General features: G+C 40.4%; 2 protein-coding genes across 2 annotated transcripts in view; one reads left to right on the top strand and one right to left on the bottom strand.

Moving 5' to 3' along the window:
* TG (thyroglobulin) overlaps positions 1-26,235 on the top strand; it is a 161,979-nt gene that overhangs the window by 96,980 nt on the left and 38,764 nt on the right. The gene's annotated exons all lie outside the window — the stretch shown is intronic.
* Positions 1,614-24,615, bottom strand: SLA (Src like adaptor). Its single transcript, XM_072851850.1, has 8 exons — positions 24,414-24,615; positions 19,118-19,211; positions 12,787-12,886; positions 9,338-9,424; positions 7,878-7,981; positions 5,872-6,003; positions 3,791-3,923; positions 1,614-2,828 (listed from the first exon to the last, which is right to left on the bottom strand). The coding sequence occupies exons 2-8, from the start codon at positions 19,176-19,178 to the stop codon at positions 2,609-2,611; spliced, it is 837 nt and encodes a 278-aa protein (XP_072707951.1). The 5' UTR covers positions 19,179-19,211; positions 24,414-24,615; the 3' UTR covers positions 1,614-2,608.

The following is a 26,235-nucleotide window of genomic DNA, read 5'->3' as shown; positions in this document are numbered from 1 at the left end:
GTGGAAAGAGCAGATTTATTGCCCTACTGTAAACTACTGCAATTGGGTGCAGGGCTGTCTGACATGGACCCTAAATATCCCTGATCCTATGATTAGCTGCCCTTCAGATTCCCTTTCTTCCCCCTTTTCCTATCTCCTTTTTTTTTTCCCCTTTACCAGCCTCATTCCCTCTCAAACAAACCAACCACCTCTGATTACTTTTTCTGCATTGGTCCCAGTTTTGCTACATCGCTACCCAACTTTGGTATTTCTGATGTTGTTTCTTAACTAATCTCAAATTTGTATAGAATCACCTTGGTGCTGTCGGCCCTTGGAAGATCGTGCTTACCAAAAGGTCCCCAATATAGACTTTCAGTTATTTGTGAGAAACGGACAGACCTCACAGAATTTCCCCATAACCATTAGGGAAATCCAGCCATCCCTTACGGCCCAATTCATAAGTTTTTGTCACCTTCTCACTTCTTTACTGTGAGGGTGACCAAGTGCTAGCATGGGTTGTCCAGGCTCCATCCCTGGAGATATTCTAAAGCTGTCTGGACATGGTCCTGGGCAACCAGCTCTAGGTGTCCCTACTTGAGCAGGGGGGTTGGACCAGGTGACCTCCAGAGGTCCCTTCCAACCTGAACAGGTCTGTGATTGTGTGAACCTGTCATCATCAGAACATGCCTTATCCCCTTCCTACACAGCAAGTTCCAAGTGCTGCTCAGTTACATGGGCTCTTGGATTCTTTTGTCGTGTTCCGTCAAAGATACCTTCTGGCAGCAAGACTGGGTGTTTGTACTAGTTGCACGCTGGGTTTTCCATTTTCTAAAAGCAATACAAAGTAACTACTGGATATTATTTTAATGAATAAATACAAGTCATGACTTAGAAATCTGTAATGCTCCCCATATACATTTCACTGGATAAAATGCAGTCACCATAACATAATGATCAGTAACAGTAATGAGATTATACAAACACCTAGAGTTCCTGAGTTTGTTTTGCTTTGTGGTGTTCAATTTTTACCAGCCAAATTACATTCATCCTTTAAGTTCTGAAATATGTTTAAATAGGCTGTGAACTATTTTGATCTCTGAATCTCTTCTTGCTAGTGCAAATGATCTGTTACAAGATCTAAAGAGCACACAGATTTGTGCTAAGAGGTATTTACAGAGGAAATATATATATATATGTATGTGTATATATATATATATATAAAACCCCAATTGCCTATCTCTCCAAACCTTCATTACTCAAATCTGTGCAAAAATGTTAGATTGAAAAGACAGAATGTTAGATTGAAAAGATCTTGGCTTGAGAACATGGATTGCAGCGTTTTGCACATTTACATGTGAGTGACTACTTGATTTAGAAAGCAAACACAAGTCAGGTTCAAAGGACCATGCTAGCTGCTCCTTTATCACTTAGCAAAGGGATAGAGTATTAGAGAATTATTCTCTCTAGAGACAATTAGAGAAAAAAGAATTAGAGAAAAATTCTCTAATTCGTGAAATTTCAGATAACCCAGTTACAAATCTTCAAGCAGTTTGATGAAATGTGTCATTACTATTTGACATAACTCTCTTCAGACAAGTAATTCAGAAAACTCTTTAACACATCCACTGTTGCTGATTTGCTCTTTTAGTTTAATTATTAAAAAAAGCTGCTATTACTATAAATATTATACATAAATATGGGGGTGCCTTCAGGAGATGAGGTTAAAATCTGGTCCTCTACACATTAAAGTTCATACCTTTGCAAGCCTACCTTTGCTGTTAGGCGTGATATTACCACATTTTACTTTTCACTTAAACCCCCCTTTGTTGTATATCTGCTAGATGATGAGCAGCTGTGTTATGCTTTTGTATACGCCTGTACTCCTAGCTCAGGGCTAAGCAGGAACTATTTTTCTTGGTGAGTTAAGTCTGTTCTTAATTTTGTGACCACTTTGCGACACTGCAGGCCATTACCAGCAGTTAATTTAAATGTCACTTGGAAAGTCAATGATTGTGTTTTTTTCCCCTAAAAGGTAAAAATGACAGAAGTATGGAGTCAATATAATCAGATGTTTCTTGGATGCTGGATGTTAGATACTTTCTTGGGGTTATTGATGACTTTCTGACCCATTGTCAATGACAATGAATGATTCTATATGGAGAAGAAAAAAGCTCCTTTTCTCAAGGTAGGTAGATTCTGTAAAGGTGGTTTTCAGCCTTGTGGAGAATACCAGAGTAAGACTTAATTTAAGTTCTTGAGCTGTAGTTAGTCCTTCCCTAGGCAATCACCTTTGTACAATGGTGGGCATCACCCTTGCTGAAGAGTCATCTGCCTCACTTGGCTCTTGACTTAGAGTCTATCTATCTCAGTTTATCTTGCTTGTGAGCAGGTTCTAATTTCAGGTGCGCAGGGGACGTCCTCAGCATATGCCGTGGCTGAGATGGCACCCTTAAGAAGGTCTCTGGTTAACGTTCAGAAGAGGAAATGCAGAAGCATTGCCAGCATTTGATCATCAGCTGGTGTGCTTGTATCTCTCAGCTGTTGAAGGACTGCAGGACCACAGGATGCTCTGGCTTTCTCTTCTAACCCCTCAGTTGTTGTTTTTTTTTTTCCCCTAGTTGTCTTACATTTAGTCTTCATAGTATGTAGGTGGCAAGTGAAGGGTACTCTTACGTTTGCTCCCTGTGTATATAAGAGATTGGGCTTTCTTCTTTCTGGCACTTGCAAAAGAAGCGTTGTCATCCCCTGTTAAGGAGAGGTAGGAAGCGATACTTTCCCTCAGGCCATAGCTGAGACATGAATCATCCATTGCTGCCAGGGTGCTTTCAGTATCTTCAGTCACCTCCAGCCTTTAAAAAAACAAAATTTTGTTACCGTTTCAGCTACTTGAACTGAGCCTGTTAGTATAATATTAACAGTTGTTAAACCGAATGATGTTAATTTTGTTGTATAAAAAATTTCCTGTCTCATAAATCACCAAACATTCTGTCACTTCTTAGTGATTTTCCGAAACAATCAGTACAACAGTACTATCTAAATATTTTTCGGCATCTTAAAAGGAAATAACATCTATATACTTTATTTCTTTTTAATGTGTAGGAAAAATGACCTCCATACTGCATAATGTTTTCTTGCATTTGTAAGCAAATGAATATGCTTTGTGAAGGAAGGGTAGTGGAGGGAAATTTACACTTCAAAAATAAGAGGTGCTTTTGTTTCTGAAGGTGGTTGTTTCACCAGCTTCTGAAACCTGACCTACTTTCTCTAGTTGCAGTCATGATATCAGAAATCTCATGAACCTTGAGCTGGGGTGTCTATTGAGAGAGGCACAGGAGGAAAGATTTGTGCTGGGATAATGTGTTCATTGCATTTGTGCTGCTTCATGGATGGCCACCACGTGAACAAGGGGGAGCCATTTCTGACTATTGGGGCTCCCCTGTAAGCCATTGCACGTTAGTGTGCCGTTGGTGGTGGATCTGACTAGGCTTTATGGCCTGGCTCTTACTCCTGCCCTCTTGGTGGAGAGGACTCGAGTCCCAAAGGGACTGCATATGTGTCCTGACCCTTAGCTGGATAGGAGAAATGATTGAATGTTAACTATACTTTCTTTGAAAGTTAGACCAAGATTATCAGTTAGAGAGCTGGACATCCAGTTTTCTTCAAAGCTGTCAGCAGCTTTGAAGATTGTCTAGTCTTTAAAACTGGTCTCAGGAGAAGGAAATGGCTGTTTCTTCTGTGTTGTAAGTACGACTATATACAAGGCTGGAAAAAAAACCTTCTTGTTTCTGGCAGCGTGTGTTGTATGCCGTACCTGTGAATATTTCTCCAGCTGAAGTTTTTATTCCGCATCACCACAGGAGGAACTTGATTCGTTACGCTGTTGTTGTTAGTGCACTGGGTAAGACAAGGTGTTGTAAGGACACAGCAGAGACCATCAGCAACTTCTGAACAGGGAAATGAATACACAGACAGTTAATCTTTGCTCACTGTTATCTTCACTGTTTTCCGTTCCTGGTGCATGCTCAAGTAAACAGTTTTGGACACAGTAGTAGTAGTCAGTAAATTGTGTGTTCTCAGCAAGGACACTGTAACACAAGCTTAACTTTTTCCTTTCCTCATACCTTTGCCTTTTAATTTATCATGGGGTATATTTCCCACAATACAAGTGAGGAACTGAGACACAGAAAGATAAAGTGACTTGCCCAAAGTCTAGAAGGAAGTTTGTGACAGAGCAGGGACTTAACCCCAGGTTTCCTGAGCCCTGAGTAAGTTCTGCTTTTGCCTCCCATCATCTCAGCCATGCAAACAGAGTGTAAAATAGATGCAAGATACAACCACTCAGATTGGATTATATGTGCACCTATTCTGCTGTGGAACATGGCTATGGAATGAATAACGGTTCACATGTTACTTTCATCTATGTTTCTTCTCTCTATCCTCTTCTCCTTGCTCCACTAGGAACACTGCCTATGTTCTTCTGTCCAAGTAGAGAACGTTGTGGCTGAACGCCAGAGTTTTACATCTCTGAGCCTTATTTCAGGGTGAGATTCTGTATCATCTCATGGTGGGGGAAGGAGGAGAGCTAAATATCACTATGTCCTCTCTTACACCTGTAACTCAAGTAAAAATGTTAATTTTTATAAGTTTTGGGTTTCCCCCACCCCAAATTTTAGACTTCGATTGTTTGCTTCTTTCTAAATGAAGAAAGGTGTCAGCTAACTAAAATGTTAAAAAAAAAATCCCGTCCAAATTCTCACTCCTCTGTTTATATCATTGGACTTGGAAGTTTCTTTTGCATGTTTTGAATGTGAATATAGCTTTTCTTCCCAGTTTATCAGTGTAGTCTTTGGCCAACACACTTTTTCATTTACCCGTGAAATACGCAGATACAGTAGCTTTACACTTTTAAAATTACAGAGTACCCATTATTAATTAAAGCACAGAACCTATTGTTCTCTTGTAACATTTATGCAATTAACTTATTGCAATCTTCCTTCCTCATTTTAAAATATTTTCATTTTAGTGCATGGCAACTGCACCCACTTAATTGTGTTGTTTGGCAAGTTATCTTTCTGACACAGGTTAAATTGCCATAAATCTGGAAAACTTTTCATCCACTGGACTAATATTAGTAAAAATGACAGCTGAATCTAGATTTAAGCTAACAGCTTGAGCCCCTTGAGATAACTTTTCCTGGTAAAATCCAGCCATACTCTTCTAAAGTAACAGGGAAGAAATTAACATTTCTGAGAATTTTCTGCTGCAGATAAGGTTGTGTGATGTAGTGGTTCCTAAGAGAAGCATGATTGCAGAAGCTGGTCTTGCATGTCCTGATGCTATCTGTCTGTCTATATGGTAAATAAATAAATGGCAGACATGTCCATGCTGGTAAACAAAGTGAGACAGGAGCTGAATTCTGGCTCTGGGACCCAGAACCATGACTTGCATCTGTATAGCTTAAGAATTTTGTACACCCAAACTTTGACTTTAGCTGTGCTCTGAGAAGGGCTGGGCATCCCTGGCCTGTGCTAACCTCCAAACTGTATTTGTAAGTTGTCTAGGGAAGTGCTAGACACTAGTGTTTGGACCAAATATTGTTAGGCACAGCTCTATTGACATGGCCACAGGATATCATACACCAATACGGGCAGAGCCTATCTGTCTTTATTTAGCTGAGTTCTAGGGTTGATTTCAGTTGTACTGTTAAGGGTAGCATATTTGTATTTAGGATCAAAAATAAAGTAAAAGATATAAACCAAAAGTTTTTCCATTACTTGTTCTGTGGTAGTAGTTGCAAGTCTTGGACATAGGCAAAACTTCTTGTTCTGGACCTTTGATAGATATTTTTACAGTTGCCAGTGGAAAAGATGTGTATTCTGCATTTCTTTTTACCTGAGTAGTGATTCACAAGGTCTTCAAGGCACTGAAAGGTTTGCCGTGGAGAGATGTAATACCAGTTATTTGGAAGGCGGAAGATCCTGTAATGTTTCACTTGCCTGTGCCGCACCGACAAGGAATATAACCCTGGAGAAAGAGGAGAACTAATTACACCAAAGTAGGGCCCTGATTCTGGATGGATAGCAGTGACAACAACCAGAATATCTGTAAGATGTGGTGTCCTGGTTTCAGCTGAGATAGAGTTAATTTTCTTTATAGTGGCTGGTGTGGGGCTATGTTTTGGATTTGTGCTGAAAACAGTGTTGATAATACAGAGATGTTTTCGTTGTTGCTGCACCAGTCAAGGACTTTTCAGCTTCCCGTGCTCTGCCAGGTGCAGAAGAAGCTGGGAGGGGGCACAGCCAGGAGAGTTGATCCAAACTGACCAAAGGGCTATTCCATACCACATGACGTCATGCTCAGTATATAAAGCTGGGGAAGAAGAAGGAAGGGGGGGACGTTCGGAGTGATGGCGTTTGTCTTCCCAAGTAACTGTTACGTGTGATGGAGCCCTGCTTTCCTGGCGATGGCTGAACACCTGCCTGCCCATGGGAAGCAGTGAATGAATTCCTTGCTTTGCTTTGTTTGCGTGCACGGCTTTTGCTTTCCCTATTAACTGTCTTTATCTCAACCCACGAGTGTTCTCACTTTTACTCTTCCGATTCTCGCCCCCATCCCACCGGGGGGGAGTGAGCGAGCGGCTGCGTGGTACTTAGTTGCCGGCTGGGGCTAAACCACGACATGTGGTGAGCCAAAGGTGGTGATCACTGTGGTGATCAAGATGCCATGATCCAAAAGGTCCCAGAAAGATCTGAAAAAAACTGAGCGACCATCCTAATTTCTACTTATATGGTATACTTTATATATATACTTAAGTATAACAAAGGGAATAAAGGGCCCAACATCAGGGCCTGAGATTTTGATTGAATTTAAACTTCTGGTGTGTTTTTCCTTTATTTTTGCGGGTGTGGGATTTTTTGAAATCATGTAAAGGAAATAGGCCTTTACAGAAATTGTTTGCCTTCCTCTGAAGAGGGGGACCAGACTCATGTGCTGGTATGCTGATTTAGTCAGCTCCCAATAGCTGATACCTGATAATGTAGTCCTGATACCTGATGATGCCTGATAATGCTGATACCTGATAATTAGATATCAGCTGATACCTGATAATACAGGAGATGACAATTTGTATTTTCCTGTTTCTTTGTATAAAAATTGTGCAGCATTTAGTTGGTAAGGACTGAATCTTGATCCTAAATTTCTTTGAATTTAGTATAGGTATTAGGAAACTAAATTTGTGGTATGTAAGAGGTCAGAGTAGATGATTTGTTATTCCCTTCTAACTGTAGTATCATGATATTAGGATGTGTTCTGGTGCTTCAGAAAAAGGGAAGATACCACGTTGCACAATGGGAGGTGTATTCCCATTGAAGAGAATAAAAAAAGTGTGTACGGTAAAATTCCCATGTAGCAACGGAATTGCTATGAAAGAAAATAAAATTGAAGGCATGTCATTTCTAAAAAGTAAATAAAAGAACCACCTGTTTATATAGGAAATACACTTATCAGCCACCCCCGCTGCCTGGTGTGTATTTTATAGCTTCTTCAGGCAACCTTCTAGGGACCAAGGCAAAGCTGTGACTTTTCCTCCATTTGAAAAGTCCCACTGCTTAATAAGCTTTGCATGTGACCAAAGTAAATAATAGTGTTTAAACAACTGTGTCTTGTTTGTGCTGATGCCTGTGGAACTTTCCGTGGCCATCACTAACCCTGTTTCCAGCACCGGTCATAACGTAGGTGACTGGTGAAGACTGGCGTGCTGCACTGGGTGCCTTTGCCTTCCCATTACATATATTTCCTGTTTTCGGACGGATCCATATGAAGCAGGACAGGGAGTGAATTAAAGAGCTGTAAAACTGTTAATGCCTGAGATCAAGGGGGAAAAAATCATATTTTCTCACCTTTCCTAGTTTCACTCTCCCTGATCATGAAGGAGCCGACCTTGGTGTTGGGTAGCTGTAGAAGTTCCTCTGCTTTTTCTCTTCCCAGCCCTTCAAATAACCAGCTGTGAAGCAGGAAAAAACAAATTCTGAAATTTGGACGCCAGTGAAACAGAGAGCAGTATGTGGCCATGAAAGTGCAGCATTAGCCAGGAAAAGTGACTGCAAAAATAACACTGTGACTTTCTGTAGTTATCCTCTCAACTATGTCCCGGCATATTTCCCCAGTTTATGGAGAAAATCTTGCTCTCTTTGAGTTCCATTAACTTCTGCGAGACTAGGAGAAGAGTGAATAAGGTTTGGACTTATTAAGGAAAACAAAACTTTTCGAGCTGCCTTGATCTGAGTTGTTGGGGACATATCCATGTGGTATATGGACAGCATATCTGTGGCACTAGTTAAATCCCTCTTTTTCATTTAAACCACTTTTGTTAACCCCAAATTGTATTTAATTGTATCATAAATAAACCCCAAATAAAATACAATTATTCTGCTTATGCTAGGGAACAGTCCAGCCATTTAAGTTGATTGGCTTTGTGGATAAGGGAAAGTGCAATTAGTCTTACTGATTTTCACCATAGCTTGGTGCACTGCTGCATTTTGCCACAGCTGGTGTCTAACCATGTAACTGAGCTTGCTTGGCTGGTTTAGGAGTTTCTGGTACTTTATTTTAAAGTTGTTCATGTGTGTTTGATCTAGTCTGCTGTCAGCAAAATGGTCTTGGGGAAGCTTCAGACAGTAGCTTCCATTACCGTATCTGTGCCCTGTCTTTGGGAAAGCATCTCTATTTCAGGAGGATGTAAAAACATATTAAAATTTAAGCACTTGCATAAATCACAGTGAAGTTCACAGTTCATATGCTTAAAATTAAAGAGGTATTAAAACTTTTGCCAGAAAAGTTTTAAGTGTGTGCTTTAATGCTTTTTTCCTGACTGGTTTCTAGGGCAACAAGAAACCTCTGAACCTTCCTTAGCTCTTCCAGTGTGAGAGTTTACATTCTTGAATGACTTATTAGTCTTTCTATTTGTTCTTTTTGGTCTTTTTCATGAGCAACTCTAGCTTAAATTTTACTCTTTGTAAATATTAAAAATTATTTCTAAATAGGGTCTCTTTATCAATGTCTTAAAATTAGAGATCAGTCCATGCAAAAGAAGTATTTTAATTATCTTATATGACATTTGAGGGATTTTTGACCCTTTTCCAGCATTTAAAACTAGGATTTTCCTTTTCATAGAATCTAAACTTAGATGTGGATTTGATGTTCTCAGATTTCAAAGGAACTACTTTAGACTGTCAATAAATAAAATTTCTGTCTGTCTAGTCACTATTGGCATTGTTTTCATTATGACACTGAATAACTAATCAGGACAGTGTATGTAGAAACGTAGTGTTGAAAGGATATAGGAAATGCATTTACTCACCCGTGGTAAACCTTTGCTACGTATTTTCCTGGAATATAGTTTTCTCGACCTGTTGTAAGGGAATGGACTCTCCACCAGCCTCCTTCACTGTGTGAAAGCAAGGGAAGGGATATTTTCAGATGTACTTTCAGAGCTTGTCCTCATTTTAGAAATTAGTTAAGACATACAGATTAGCCTGTAACATTCTGTTTGTGTTCTTGAATCTACGTATTCAGAAAGGGACCCAATTTGTTTCATTTAGAGTAATTCCATCTCTAAACCTACATCAGGATTAAATTTGGACACAGAAATAAGCTACATTTGTTCCATTTAAATTACGTAAGTAATAAAATATTTTTCTGTAGTTAAAAGAAGAAGGGTAAATACTCAGTGGTTAAACCATGCTGTGCTCTGCCTTCCCACAGCCAGACTTGTACTGGTATCCAGGATATTCAGCCTATGGCTGAGTATGTTGTGTCTGGACAGCCCTGTAGTTAGTCCTGTAACATCAGGGTAGAGATACTCAGCAAACGGACCCTGTCTGTCCGGGAACAGGTTTTCAGTCTAACAGAACCTGGTTCATGGTTTGCTGTTTTCCTTTTCTTCAAGGAGCTGCTGACCAAACTCCAAAAAAAAGACCTCATAGCTGAAACTAGGTGACTGGACATATGGTTTTTCACTGACATATCTTAGGTTCTTGCTGTGATACTGAATGCTGGCTTTGGCTTTTGAATTCCTTAGGAAGGGCAAGGTAACAAGAATTTTCACAGGGATGCTGCCGAGCTTTAGTGATTAGTGCAAGGATGCCAATGATTGATGGGTTCTCTGCACCTTTTCCTTTAAGAGTTTGAATCCAAATAATAGTGTGTCTTGTGTTTGAATGCCATTTTTGTGGATGTTCATGTAAATACTCCCAAATAATGCCCGGATTGCAGACCAGAGTCTCCGCGTAGGTCAAAACAGCTGAGTTGAAAACATTTAGGTTAAATGTCCTGAGTTATAGCTGCTGCAACCGTGGTCCAGAATGTATATGCTGAGGGAAAAAGGAAAGTGTCTACTGCTCAGAGCTGGAAATTTCAGGGCCCCACAAGTTTTGTTTGTGGGTTTCCAGCTGGCATGAAATTATCTATAAGAAGTTTAGGTTATTTTGTTTGTTTTCCCCGCAAGTCTCCCAGACAGAACCGAGAATTGCAATAACAAAAAAAACTGAGAGACTCAGCATCTCCCTCCCTCCAAACTGTAATATTACTAACCCTGAAAAATCCCTATGATGATTAAAAGTCCCAAAGCAGCACATCTCTCCTGGGGCAGGAGCCACAGAAATTGTGTAGATTGGGGGGATCATTGGAGGACATCTGGTTTGACTACTGCAGCTAAATGCAGTTGTTCATCTGGTAATGAAAGGTGCCTCACAAGTGCGGAGAGTGAGAAACTGTGCCAGTGGTGCTTATCTAATCCTGCCGACTCAGAGCAGTCACAAATAGCTGTGAGGAGCTGTATTTTCTATGGGGGTTCCATATGTCATGTTCCTAGCAGGATTGGTGGGGCTGATTGCCGCTACACATAATTGCTTTGGTAGAAGGCTGAAAAGCTGCTGTTATAAAAGCAGTACGTGCTGCCTGCTCATGCTGGCTTCTCTGTGGTGATTCCTCATCACTCCTGTTCTGGTCGTGCCTGCCATGCTGCTCTCCTCTTCCACTGCATTTTGCTTCTTTGAATGACTTGAGAAAAAGATTACACCTACAGCTTATGTGCAGCAAGAGTCTGCAGACAAACAGTTCCTATTAACATCAGCACATACCCCAGTAGGGAAGAACAGGTCCTTCATTAGGACACTATGCTTTGCACAGAGCGTTGGAGTGTCTTGTCTTCTGTGAACAAGCTGATTCAAAACACGAAGAGGAAAGTTCCCATCAAGGCTTGCTTTGGCTCTTATTTACTATTAGGAGAAGCTCTTGATCACTGCACAACAGACAAACATGATAAAAACTGCTGCTACAGAAGCCTAGTTCTTTTAGAAGTAGTTCGCCCAGTAGATCATACTATGCAGCACATGTATGCATATATGCCATACATATAATTCCCATTGATATGGGCATATGTAGTTACGTGGTATTGTGTGGGCTGATAGATGATGAAAGCTGGGAGTGAGGCTTTAAGCTGGAACTTCCAAGCTAAAGCAATTGTGGTACCATGTTGGGTATGTTACGCAAACTGCAGCAAGGTTTAAACAGCTAGAAGTTACCAGAGAAGAATTCCCCTAGCTTAGGGAAGCTCTCCATCAGCAGAAAATTCATGGGGGTATTGTCTGAGCCTTGTGACCTCTAGCTTCAGGGAGGCAGGGAAAACACTTTGTCAGCAGAACATAACTGCAGCCATTCTGGGTCAGACCAAAGGTCCACGTAGCCTCTTGTTGCTGACAAAGGCCACTGTAGGTCACGGTGGCCTGGAGAAGAGTCCGAGAAGTATCATCTGTGATACTTCTCTTGAGTACTTCTGACTTCCAACCATTTGATGCTCTGACTTCCTCAGGTAGAGAATTTTTTTAATGAACGTAGAAATCCTCAGAGGATTTCTCTGCTATGAATATGTCTGCTCTCCCCTTGAATCCCTCTGCTCCACCAGCTGCAAAAATGAAATCTTTCATTTCTGTTTAAGCAGTGCAAACAGTGGCTGTTTGCCACCGTGGGGCTGAGTAACTTCTAGGAGGTCACTGTGTGCCGATACAAGTTGTGCATAAAAGAATATCAGGGCTGCTGTCTTCCGTTTTTCAAGAAGTGTGCTCACTCTTGTGTGTGGCAATATTTGCACTATGCTTAAGGTCAGTCTGAACTAGTACTCTTAAGCCTACTTGCTTTCTGGGGCTCATAAATTTTTGAGTGGAACTGGCTGGGAAATCTTTGACCTTCCCCCCCCACCAAGAAAATGCAGAATCAAATAAAAAATTTAAGAACAAGGAAAAGAAAGCTAATTTTTATTTTATTTCTGTTAGAATTGCCTTAAATCTAGGGTAAAATTCTAAAACCTAATCATAAAGGAGTTGTTAGATAAAAAGGATGAGAGAGAAAATGAGAGACACACTTGACGTAGAGAAATTCAGAATAATTTTCCTTTTCTATGATGTGATTCAAAGTATTTTTGCTCTTACTCTCTTTTCCTCTAACATGGGGAGTATACTTTCTCCAAATCATTTTTCAAAGCAGAATTCTGGTTGGAGTCCTACTTTAGAATAGAGTCTGAATCCAGCTTCAGAAACCTTGTCAGAGGAATCCAAGGATCAAAGAACAATCTGAAATCCCAAATCCTTAAACTGTAGGGAAATTTACACCATGGCTGAGCATCCTTCCTTGCAAATTCTGAACTCAGTTCATTTTGCTGAACTGCATCCAGTTTGGGCCAGGTGCATAAAACAGAGCTTTGCATCAATTGTAACCAAACCTAATTTTAAAAAAAAAAAAGGATCAACTTACTCCGATAGCACACGTAGTTTTTCCCCTACATGAAATATAGGTTGGCTTATGTCTGCTGAAGGATAGTCATAGAGGACAGCAAGGAAATCACTCTCCTGACCTGTTAAAGAAGAAAGAAAATGTCACTTAAAACAGGATAGAGTTCTGAAGCAGAAATGGATTTTTCATTATGTATGTTATATTTCACATAGCAGGTCAAATGGGAAAAAAATCTCGCTCTGAAATATCACTTGGTAAACATAAAGAGTTAAAGCTGAGCCTATAGCTTTATAAGAAGAATGTGAAGATATTAGAAATGAAAAAAAGTCATTTGGTTAATTGTAAGCAACTAAATTTAGACCATTTTTTCTAGTAATTACCATATTTAAAGGACATATTCAGTTTGAAACTAGCAAAATTAGTAAGTAATTATAGTATTAGGAAGTAACCCAGTTTGATTAATGCCTCTGTTTCTAAATGCCTCCAGCTACAATTTTGAGCCAAGCTGATGCATTACATTTAAGAAAAGGAAGATGCATGTTGAATTGTTCCGTCATTTAACACCACTGATACTTTTCAAAGGTATGAAATTAGTTTAGATAAAGGGCAATGAGAATGTGGCCATTATTGCCCATTTCCCATAACTTTTTAAAATTAGCTTGATGAACAGCCAGATCTCTTTGTTCTCCCCGCCTTGTGTGGAAACTGCACTAGAGGTAGCAGATGATGCCCCTGTCTTCAATTAAAGAAGAGAGGCAACATGAGTGTTTATAATTAAATCATTGTACAACTGCAATTTGCAGAACTGGGGTCAGTAAAGAGATAAGAAGAGCTTTATCATCAGTTGGGATGACTCTGGGCCTTGCGGCACTGTTTATGACACTTGCTGAGTCTCCTGGGTTTCTGAAGGATGGAGGAGGCACTTTGCACAAGACTGGGACTATCAAATGTTCAAGAGCTCCTCATCCAGCAGGAATCTGTGGTGCCCAGTAAATGCTGACAGGTGGGAGATTCAGAAATGTGTCATGCTGGGTGTTTTGAGCTCTTTGGCAGAAGTCCTGGCAAGAGGGATCGTGCAATACGCTGCCTGCGTTTCTCCTGGAAGTAGGTCCCTTCCCTCTGCACGTTGCAGTATCCTCCACCGGCACATGGGGAGACAAAGCCTTCCCTCTGCCTCCAGCAGGATCAGCACCCCGTTCCTTAGTAAGACCATCTAGCAGTACGTTTGCAGAGGTGGTTTGATCTCCATACTTGCCCACTCTGTGCAGCTCAACATGTGCAAAAATGGGAACGAATTCAGAGGAGGAGAGAAAGAAATTACCCAGAGGGATAGACACACTTCTGTATCTTGTTAGATTATCTCATTTAATATAGATTCCTCGTCAACTTGTCTTTAAGGAAGACATTTTTTTAGGGAAACCTAGAAGCAGCATCCTGAATGAATGCTGAGACTGGCTTTGTGTTTTCAGCCTGTGTCCCAGGGCCTTACAAATAACCCACAGTGATAATGATGAAAGGCTGAAATAAACATACAAGTCTGCAGAAAAGAAATATTTTCAAGAGGAGAGATTTTACACTTGTTATCCTTATGGAAGTGATAATGACACTATAAGTGTTAAGGAAAATATTCCACATCTGCGGTTTAACGGACATAAAAAGCATTGTTTTCTCAGTTGATTTTGAGTAGCTGTTTGTTGTTATGTTATAGGGACTTCTGTAATGTTATTGGGTCATTTTACCTTAGTATTCAAACTGACTGTAAGCATTTTTAGTCTTGCTAGCCTTTGCCCATTGAAGTAGCCCCATGATACAGTTAGTGAGCATCCTTATGGATGCAAAGATGTGCAGAGTCTGGAATAGACATTGTTTAGTTTGACAGTGTGTTTAGTATTAATATTGCCATGGTTTTCTTAGTTGATTAGTGTCACTGAATTAAATAGGACTAGTCCAGTACCTTTGTATGAATCAGCCAACCGCCGTGATTAGTCAGTCTACTGTAACTTATTATACAATTAGTTCAACTATACTGAAGAAATTCTGTGCTAAGCATGCCTTTGATTGCTTCCCTGTTCTGCACTAAAAATTGAGACACTTTCTCTGTCTATGAAACTGCTTAGTACCTGAGGCTAACAAGACCTAAGTATTGGTGCTGAGTCTTTTTGAACAAAACAAAATCTTTACGCAGGGCTACAGGACATATGTGCCAGAAAGGTATGTTTTAAGAACTGCAGAATGAGGATAAAGTGCCGTTGCCTAATTTCTCATTGCAGATTGTTAGAGAGCAGTTCTACACGGAATGTCATTTTTTTTAGCTTAATGACAATGCCTTTAGCAATTTTTTTTTAAAACTTATGCTGTTTATTTATACATGTTTTGTTTCCATACTGAAAGGGTGGAAAACAAGTGCTTTTCTGCTCTCCTTCCTTGCGTACCGGTGGTTTGCATTTCGTTATGCACTGCGGAGTACGTGACTTTTTCTCTACTCTAGCAAGAACTGTGTTACTTTGCTTACACTTTCATCTTTATATTAATTTTTGTTTCAATTTTGCATGTTAATTTGTAGTTCTGAAAAGGAAGGAATTAATCATAGTGTTGGCTGCCACATCCATGCAAACGTTACCTCTTAAACTACATGTACTTATATTAGAGTGAAAGTAAAGGGGTTTTGTACTACCGAAAACCTTTCAATCCTCCTACTCCACAAACAAGACCTCATTTTAATTGGTATTTAAATCAAACCTCACTGGGTTTTTTGGTCATGTAAAATACCCCACCACACTCTACAACATTTCACAGAACCCATACTAGCTCCTTTTAAACACAAAAGCCTTGAAACCAGGACTAAACAAATTACACTGTTTCTCCACAGTGATCTAATAGATTTGATCTGATGAGCTCCCCACACTTTTAAGTTGTAAAAGAAAAAAGAAGATTTGCCTGAGTTTTTCTAACACAACCTCTCCTCCGCAGTGCAAGTGTAGGTTACATCTGAAATGGAACAACTCAAAAGTTAGAGTGGAAAGATCGAAGCACAGTCATTTCCACTGAATCAAGTGTCAATATTGGGGGGGGTTTTTTAGGAGTAGGAAAAGAATATGAAATACATGCTAGTTTTAGATGTCTGCATCCCTGGATGTCTTGCAAAGTGTGAAACTGAATATTGCATGCTTCAAATTATTCATTGTGAGTGGACTATGAAGCACTGTTAGAGAGAAGGGAGAGCATAGGCAGAGCATGCAGATCCAGCTCATCGCCCTCAAAAAACGCTGTGCTGTGCACGAGTGTGGTCCCTGTCTGGAGTGGAATGAGCTGCTCAGAGCTCAGCTGCCTGCATCATCCCAGCTTTACTGTCCAGAAGAAATACTATGATTTATGGCATGGTGTATAGCAGAGAGGGTAAAGGAGGGAACTCGTGTGTGTCTGGGAGGCTGTCTGTGCAGCAGCCGTAAGGTGTGGCTGCAGAGTCGCTCTGGCATACCCAAATTAGATCTAAACCAGCCAGCTTGGGAACTGAGAGTTATGCAGGTGCAGCTTAGTAAGGATTAACTTGATTCAGGGTCCCAAGGGAGGAAAGAGGAGGGGGTGGGCTCACAACCCCTGATGACCCCTTGCTGCTGTAGCTCCTCTGTTATCGGTACCTAGGTTATGACAGGGATGCCCATACAGTGTGCTTTCAGATGGAGTGCAGTCATATTTGGAGTCCAAATGCCCCCTTGGGAAATGCAGCTTAGGCACTGTTCCCTTTCTCAGGTCCAAGACTGATGCACTGGAGGTGAGGAAAGCACAAGGTTTCGCTTTCAGTGCAGCTCTCAGGCAGCACGAGGGGCTTATAGGGGTCTGATGAACACATTCACACTGCAAGATCAAGTCTGCAGACTCCAATTATCTGTTTTCTTCCCCCTTCTCGTTGGATATTTTTTCCTTTCTTTCTTTCTTTCCCTTCTGGTTCAGTCCTTTGTTTTATTCAGTCTCACTGAAATGAACCAGTGTAAAACTTTCTTTTTCTAATAACTATTTGGACTGTTGTAAGTCCGTGGATTGGATCCTCCACCTCACTTAAATCAAAAGTAGCTGTCCCTGGCCTGGGAGAAATCTTCTGTGTTTGGTGATGTGATTTGGAGTTTGATCTGCTCAGGGAGATAAATAGATATGAACTCACTGGATTAACCCAGTATATGCTTTTAGTACCAAGTTCCTTTTCAAAAGTCTGTTTTCATTGGATTTGCATGATGGTACTGATGTTTGTATTCCCAACTTTAATTAGCAACACCTAAGCCATTATGAAAGATGCTGGTCTGGTTCAGACTAAGAGTTAAATCCAAAGAGCTATGCAGGCCGTTAAATCATAGAATCATAGGATAGTTTGGGTTGGAATGGACCTTTAAAGGTCATCTAGTCCAACCGCCCTGCAATAAGCAGGGACATCTTCAACTGGATCAGGTTGCTCAGAGCCCCGTCCAACCTGACCTTGAATGCTTCCAGGGATGGGGCATCTACCACCTCTCTGGGCAACCTGCTCCAGTGTTTTACCACCCTTATCATAAACAATTTCTTCCTTATACCATTACCTACCCCTTGTCCTATTGCTACAGGCCGTACTAAAAAGTCTGTCCCCATCTTTCTTATAAGCCCCCTTTAAATATTGCAAGACTGCTATAAGGTCTCCCCAGAGCCTTCTCTTCTCCAGGCTGAACAACCCCAACTCTCTCAGCCTTTCCTCGTAGGAGAGGTGTTCCATTGCTCTGATCATTTTTGTGGCCAAAAAGCTGTCTTTGGGTGCTTAAACATAGGTATCCAGTGCAATTTCAGCTGTGTGAGTGTCTGAGACGTCCCTATGGCCTTGCCAGATGCCACTGCAGCTATGGGAGACTTGTTCCCTTCCCAAGTGGCAGCAGAAGTTCAGGCAGGATCTGACAAAGCACCTTTCTAGATGTGCTAGACGTGTAGGAAAGTGCAAGTAGATCGAGCCCTGAATTCATAAATGGGTAATTTCCCCTTGCAATCGCTGCGCTATCAATGTTTGCTGAGTTATCTTTTAGGAGTATGTTCTATTTACGTCACTGGAAGGGGTGCAGTTGGCTCTAGCCCTGCTAAATCCTGACTTTTAGCATGTGCGGGAACAATACAAACTTGGTCACAGCCATGGCAGTGACCCCTCACTCCCCTGCTCATCATCGAGGTCCTGCTCTGAGTGTGTGCATGTCTCTGTTTTGATGGTTATGGTATTCGTGACAGCAGTTGTTGGGAATATCAATATAAGGCACTCTTCTTCACAAAAAAAAAAAATTGTCAGTTCATGTTACGGGCTGCTGAGTGGCCATTAACAGTGTTTGGTCTCTGCTTTATTAGGACTTAGGGCTACACGGCTCCCATATCAGCTAGTTCTTGGTCATGCTAAAAACAGGGCTGGATTTCCTTCCAGCACTAATGAAACTAGGCTGATTCCCTATCCTTGTAATAATGATCAGCATAACTGGGCCATCTTCCATGGAAAACACCAAAATTTTGATTAATGCCTTCCCCCTCTAAAACAAACAAACAAACAAACAAACAAAAACCAAAACCCAAAACAAAAGACCAAAACTGTTTTCTGTTCCTCACCTTTGGGGAGTGATTTATTGCATCTCTGGTACCAGCTGTCTGTCGTATTGCGGCACGAGAGCTGTACTGACTTTCCATCTACTCACTTGCAGTTTGGGAGTAGCAGGTCACTGAATCCCTCTTGCTTTCCCCCTCAGATGCATGACCTCTACCACCCTACGGGGTGTGTGTGTGGGGCTTTGCAACCTGATTTTTTCATGGGTGGATGAATAGGGCAGATGTGTAAGATCCCCCTTTGGCAGCAGGGCCTGCAAAATGTGTATTTCTGTATAACCTTAGTGATAAACCTGGTGGCAAGTTGGCTGCGTGGTACTTTTAATGCAACTGTCTAACAGTGGACTTCAGGTTCAGTGCAAGCATAACATCATTAAAGTTTTTAACCTTAAGTGAAGCAAAATCAAATTTCAAGAACAAATTTGTATAAAATATCACATGCAAGTATGTCAAAATACAGTATTTCTGGTTTCTGAAGTAATGCTTCAGTGCTTTCTGAATTGGAAGGAATGTCTTTCAACTAGCACCAGCAAATAATACTTTTAACATTTGGGTTTTTTAATTAAAGTACTTCTTGGAGAATGAGCTAGAATGTACCTAAAAATAAGCACTGTCTAGAGGATGCCCTCCTTCTCCCACAGCAATCACGCACTTGCCTGCGTTTACTACATCAGGCAGATGAAGGAAGACACATGGATGAATGTATCATATATTTTGAACATCTTTTTCTCTTGAAAGAAATTAAATGAGTGCTTACCCGTTTGGCTTGGCACATTTGTTTCTTCGGAGGCTCTCGGTGTTTTCACAGTATTTCCCATTGCGTTCTCTAATTCCGTCAAAGCTCTTCAGATCTAAGTCAAAGGAGACATTGAAGTTAAACATCAGAGTAACACCTGCTGTGCCAACAGATGAGAAATGACCTAGTTTGGGTGTCTCCAATTTTATACAGATTTGCTTTTGAGAACTCTTGTGTCAAATTCATGTGAGAGTTTTACATACTCGCTAAACTCTCACCACTTTGGTGCTTTTATCAGGGGAATAGCAGAAAACCACAGTTAGGGAAGTTGCTCAGAAGAACGCAGTGTAGTAAAAGTTTCCATTACCAGTACCTCAGCACAATAGGAAGTCACAGCAAAGCCATGCCCGTACAGTCATTTCATATACAAAATGTTCTTTTCAGCATTTGGAGTTCTGAAGCTACAAAGAAATTAATTAGATTGATGTGTCTGGTTTTCAGCGCTGTGTGTATGTTATGTCACTTTATTGCCAAACACTAAGAACATTGTTCGGTGGGTTTTTTTCTGATGCAGTTGCGCTCTCAGCGAATGTGGGTAATGTTGTTTTTCCTCTTTTTTTTCTTTCTTTTTTCTTTTTTTTTTAAAGTAACACCTTGCCTCAAAATGTTTGATCTCGAAATGCTCCTCCTGCATAAAGCCAGTGGTGCAAATTCTTCAGATACTTGTCTTAAAAAGTCTTGGTGGATGTACAAGAAACAGCATCAGGCAATCGTGGAACTAAAAGTTATGAGAGGGACAGTTCCTTCTCATGGCTTTACTGCACCCATCCTAATTCTCCTTGACAGAGAACAGAGAGAAAAACCTTGGATATGGAAGGTGTGTCATGCTATGGTATATTTTCAGAGGAAGAGAATAAGCTATATCTGTTTGAAATTGTACATTAAAGCAAAATAACACCAGTAGCTGATTGATAGGTAATTATTTTTTAAAAATATATTTCTGTCAGTTGCACTGTGAAAATGATAATAGGAGCTCTAGCAGCATCGTGTGGGTATTCTGCATCTTTCAGTCTTTTCTAGCTTAAATATTTCAAAGATGATTACTGCCTTTGGTATGCTGCTCTTTACTTACAACAGGCTAGAGCCTGATGGTGTAGCTGGAGAGGTGCCTAACTTGAGAAGCAGTGCTGCTGAAATCAGCAAGACTTTATTATTAATTGTCTTTTGGATAAGATTGGCAGAATTTAGTATATTGCTTAATACCGTACATTTTTCGTGTCTTATAGCGAGTTTAGGAAGACAGAATAAAATGCCGTTCAAAAGAAAGAGAATTCGTCTCTCCTCACATGCAAGCAGATCAGTGCTAAAACAGATGGTAATGCACAGTTTGACTCTACCTCATCTGATTTTCAAGCTTTTTAGTGCTTGTTCCCAAAGGCTCTTTGCTAGAAGTCTCCATTTCACTGGCCAAATGGCACGTTACCCTTTCACAGCCTGCGCTCAGGAACTAGCCTGTGGCACATCTGTAGGATGCAGCTGTGCCAGTGTCTTTCTGACAAGTGTCTGAAATCTGTTTTCACAAGAACAAAAAACTGTTTAATTGCCTGAAATAAGAAGTCTAGAAGCTGAAGAAAAAAGTAACCTTAAATTTAAATAAACTATTTGAGTATTCACATTTGAATAAAAGGTTCTCTCTTGATAGAAAACACAAAATCATTCTCCATTTAAATGCACCTAAGTTTCTAAAACTGAAATTAAAATTCATTTTGGGAGGCACTGTCTACTTGCAAAATTATAATTTCCTGACTGAATATTTTTTCGCAAGATCCGATTTTCATTTCTTCGACGTTTTTCTCAGTTGTATCCCATCAAGGATAAGAGGTATACATATAGGAATAGTGCAGCCAGTACTTTGGCTACACATATTCTAGATTTTCCTGGCTCATCTTCAAATTAGCCAGCAAAATTTCCTGGACATGGCAATAGAGAGCTCAACAGGGCTGAAAAAGTCAGCCAGAGAAGTGGGGTAAATACCTGAACAGATAACCTCTGCTGAGCTCTGTGCCGTAGTAGCTGCGTTTTTGCAGTACTTGAAAAGGGCAGTTCAAATCTGGCTAAGTGTATCGTGAGTAAGCTGCAGTTACCAAAAATATTGTGCAATTCCAGACAGGTGCCAAGCATGGCGGCATAAATATCTTATGCCCATCTATAATTTTAACACATGCAATTGTTATTTAGAGGAGAACGGTACTTGAATTTTGTGTCACAAAAGTAGGGAAAAATAAAAATAATAGAGTCCTACCTCTGTGTACCCCTTTATTCTGGGTCTTGGTATTTGAGGGCCAGGAGAGCAAGTCATCCTACTAGCGATCAGACTTATGACAGAGTGCTTTCAAGGGCTTTTTTCCTGCTCTTAAGTGGATACAATTTTCAGGTGTCCCTGAGTCACTTTGGAAAGTGATACGTAGCATTTGTACATGATGGAAACACTTCTGAAAACTTTACCTCACACTTAACAAACTTTCTAAAAGCGTGGCACATTTGAGCAAGGCACCTTCATTTTCCTAGATGGTATTTAGGGGTCTAAACTCTAAACGTTGCTTTAAAAATACCTGAAGTGTTTTTGAAGGTTTGCTTATATGTAGTTTGTGATTAAACCGCTTGCTGTTTAGTCCAGACGGATTAAGTACTGGACAACAGGCATGCGCCTACTTCGTAGTTTTGCAGAGCACATCCAAAACTGGCCTGGCTCACTTCTGCCGTACAAATCACCGTTCTTCTCAAAGGACCTCTGAAGTCAACAGGCCAGAGCGTGCAGCTCAGTGCTGCTACTTTAGATGTGGAAGAATCTGACTTATGGAAAATAAAAATGTTATAAAGTACTTACAGTAACAGTGAAAAGCAATGACGTTTTGGACTTTGATGTCACTAGCGTGACAGTTTGCTGTGTCTCATTACATTTTCCATGCTGTTTTACTGTCACTAATTACCATTGGTGGCAGCATGAAGTCTTGAAAGGGACAGAGAATTCAAGATGTTCTCTAGACTCATGGCAGCAGCGTTCAATAAAAATAAGCAAATGGAAAGCTGTGACCACTGCTATTGATTCAGTTATCCAAAGTGATTACAAGGAAAATCACAGATATCAGACTAGGTTTTACCACTAAGGCCACTTGTCGTTACGCATTTGGGCAGAGTAAAGGTGCCTATAGTCCAGTCAAAGGTGGGGGAATGAATGCCCTGAGGTATGGCTCAACTGTCAAGACATTTGAAAATGGGATGGAAACGGAAGAAATTGGAAGTTTTGTTTGAAAGGGGGGGAGGGAGCCAAAAGATTGTTTCTACTTGCTCACTAGCAATGGTGTATCACTGTTTTTAGAGTAACAGTGTATGAATTAGAATCCTAAGTATTTCTAAAACAACAGTGCACATCACTCTCAAATGCGTGATCGAACTTAATGGCTTAAGTAGCTTGTCCTGGTGTCGAGTATTGGTAGTGCAATACAAATCCATTGTATCGCTGTATGATAAACTATATGGTGGTTTTCTGAAATTTTGAGATCCTCTGCAAAAATACACTTACAGGAAACTGTAGAGCCTCTTGTGGCTGATCTGATTTTTTATCATTTAAGTCAATAGCGGAACAATAACAGTTTTATAGATTATATTCTTTTGAAATGGTGAATCTGCTCCAGCACTGCATCTCACTTAAACTTGGTGACAGAGTTTGGGATACGAATAGAGGTGGCATCCTTCTGTTGTAGAAGCAGATAATCATGCCAGATCCAAAGAAAATAGTTCACTGAGGGTGATCTGGGAAGAATTAAGGAGAGGTGATAAACTCTAAGCTCACCTTGTCTTATCAACCCAAAGCCCTGCATGGAGGAGTGCAGCTGCTGTTCAGCTCGGAGGAACCGCTGTGCTGCTGGCTGCAAACCAGAGTACCTGCAGGTGTAAGGGTGCCTTTCCCTTCTCACAGACCACCTCCTCAGGCTTGTGGGGAAATGAGATTTTAACCATTAAAATCGCATTTGCAGTCTTCCAAGCTTTGGCCCTTCCTCCCCTCCCCTTGCCCCTTGTGCACACGCTGTTTAACGAACGCTGGTCGCTGCAGCCATAGCTGTTTGCAAACACACAACCAGTGGGGTTTAGTGATCTTTACTGCTTTATTTCTGCTGCCAAAAGGAAGGTGAGAAAACATCTACAGCCCCAGTCCTGCTTTGTGTCCTATTTATCAGTGGCAGAATTCTCAGCAGATATGAACTTTTCACCTGTCAAGACTGGAATCTCACTGACCTACATCGTGGGTCCCAAAAACCTGTGGTACAATTTATACCTTCCGTTCCTGCGTGCAAGCACATGTAGCAATAATTTCCTCTCACAGAACCTGTTCTCTGAGAAAATGTACTTCTGGAGCAGTTAAATAGCACGACGCATAGGAAAGTCTGTTGCTTTGTAAGAACTTTTTCAAAGTTATATTTAAAATGATTGAGAGTTATTAAATATAAAGAAATGAAAATAAGAAGAGAAATAAAAAGCTAAAATAAGCACCTGAGTAAAGCCCCCCTGCAAGGAATACTGCAGATTAGTAAAATTAGGACATTCATCATTTCTGAGATGCTCTACCCTGTTTTATTTTTGTTACCTTCACATCTATACCACCACATATATTCAAATCTATACCGCCAAGGTCTTAGAATTTAATTCTCAATAAGGTTCACAGGTAATGTCTGAATCCCATTTAGCTCGAAAATGAAATCACCAGCACCCTGTTATTTTTTATGTGGAGAAAAAAAAGCTTAGATTTCAGAAGCTGTATATTTTTTGGTGAATTTCCCTTAATTTGTCATTAATCAAAATGAGCATCCTTTCAGCTTTTAGGCACTTGTACCTTTGCACTTAGAAAGAGTAATGTGACACGGTAATCAAGCTAATTCACAGAAACATGCAGCTATGAAACAACACAGAAATACCACATTATGCAAACTTCTAACACTTTGAATAAAAAGCCCACTAATCTGTGACATTTCTCATATTTTGGGTTATAGTGAGCTGCAGTTTGCTTCAGCATGAGGTCCTATGCATCTATCTTACTGTGAGCTTTCAGTAGAAATACTCCTTCTCCCTTCTATCTTTAGTACCACTCCTTATGAAAAGGATCAAGGCAGGCTTTTCTATTTCTACCTTTGGTGGTACTTGAAATCCATGGTCTGAATACTGTTATTGGTAATGAAATAGAACTCCCTTTTATATAAATAAAATTGAGAAAGTTGTTCCCGTATGCAGATAATCTAAAATGTATCAGAGTAATGATTACCTTTAAATGCTAGGCATGATATTCCAGGTTGCAGTATTTCTCAAAAAATCCGTAGTCATAATACTGCTCTCATGCTGCCAGCAAGGTTTAGCTGATCAAGTCGAGGAGCAGCCGGTCGAATGAGTGTGTTGTGAAGTTCACGCTGTCATGTAGAGCAGCATTTGCCAAACAGGCCACATACTTCCTCTCTGAGAAATAAGGAAGGCTCAAAGTGTTTGCAACAGATGAGGTTCCTGTTGCAAGTCACTACTCAAGACACATTTTATCTATGGTCTGAGGAAAACAGGGGGGTTTTCAACATATTGCACCAGGGCTGATTTGAGCAGATATAAAAAATGAGCAAAATAACCTGTTTTACATTACTTACACAGAAAGGGTTTATCTTTCTCATTTTTTTTTTCTTCCAAATGTGTTTATCCAGTAATTTTCAGTCCCCAACTGTTTTGTTTTATGTAGTTTTGCTAGTTTTTTTCAGACAGACAGGAAGAGGCACAAAACTTTGTTTTCCATTCTTATTGAGCCTGGATGGGGATGCAAGGTTTGCTTTATTCTTTACTCTGCACTCCAAAACACCAAAACACTCCAAAACACTGCACACCAAAACACTCCAAAATGTGGCATGCACATTTCCTAATGGCATTCACCAAATGGATGTACAATGTTTCTAGAATTACTAAAAGGTCATGGGTTGGGGGACGTTTGTACCACACATGGGAATAGGAAGGGGCAGAGCTCTGCCTTTTCCTGATCCTTCTCACCAATATCTACCTTAGGCTGGCTCTGATGATCTTCGTGCCTTTGCAAGAAGTCAGGTTACGTCCCAAGATACACTCACGAATGGGACAGGTCTCAGACTGAGCAGGAAAGATTGGTCACACTAAAGAAGAGGTCGGACTTGCTTGATAGAACATGCTCCATTGGAAACACTATAAATCTCAGCCATGATTTATACCATGCTTGTAGAGGAACAGATGAGTTCGCAGTGCAGGGAGGTAAATAAAATTCTCCATTTCCATGTCAGTTCTGCCTGTTCCTGCTGGCTATTTACCATTGTGCAGTGATGAGAGCCAGTTTAGCCTTTCAGCACATTCAGCTTATAACTTGTTTTAAATGTTAAGATAATTGATAAGGTAATGTTTACACCTAAATGGAAGAAAGTTTTGATATGAATTAAGTGGGGCTTTATACGTCATCTTAAAAGTATTCGTATCCTGTTATTCAAGTCACTAACCTGACACAGGCACTCAGTGAGTCACTTGAGAGAGGAACATTGCACTTGCAGGACTGCCTCTGATTACAGCAAAGAGGGAATTGCCAAGACTCGTGTATAAAAAAGAAATCTTCCTTCTTCAAAACGTTATTTTTGATAGAAGAGAGAAGATCTTCCTTTTCCCCCATTTTAATCTGGAAATCACAGTTCTAGTAGATGGTTATAGAGGGAAAAATGTTTATATCTCAGTCTCCCTTTCCATTGCTGGACAGACCTGCCAATTCCCTGTTACACTTCATGTGCTAGTGTTTGCCACATGTCTGCCACATAGCTCCTTAGCTGTGATGATAGACACTCCCTGAGTTGGTCCCACAGATTTCTACTCCTCTGGATTCTTGAAAACAGACTTTGTCTGAAAGCTTGGAAAAATGACAATAATGTCTTCACATAGAGCCCTGAAACCTTGGTGTGTTGTAAGCACTTGCCACTATGCAGAATTAGATGTCTAAGGAAAAGCAATGCAAGATACTGAAATACAACCCTGTAAGCAAAAAATAAAAAGGCCTGAAATTGAAAACAACTTCGGAAAATACTTTAAATGCATGCAGCCTT

Source organism: Ciconia boyciana, chromosome 2, assembly GCF_034638445.1.
Source record: "Ciconia boyciana chromosome 2, ASM3463844v1, whole genome shotgun sequence".
Classification (NCBI taxonomy): domain Eukaryota; kingdom Metazoa; phylum Chordata; class Aves; order Ciconiiformes; family Ciconiidae; genus Ciconia; species Ciconia boyciana.
This window is presented reverse-complemented; position numbering and strand designations above follow the sequence as displayed.

Bases quoted from the DNA above. Each gene is read 5' to 3' on its own strand.
- SLA (XM_072851850.1), bottom strand. From the start codon at position 19,178: ATGGGAAATACTGTGAAAACACCGAGAGCCTCCGAAGAAACAAATGTG. The intron at 3,924-5,871 runs GTAAAAAGAAAT...TTCCCTGTTCAG, and splicing joins CCTTGTGAATCACTACTCAG to AAGTTGCTGATGGTCTCTGC. The intron at 2,829-3,790 runs GTACGGCATACA...GTTTTTTTAAAG, and splicing joins AGCTGGAGAAATATTCACAG to GCTGGAGGTGACTGAAGATA.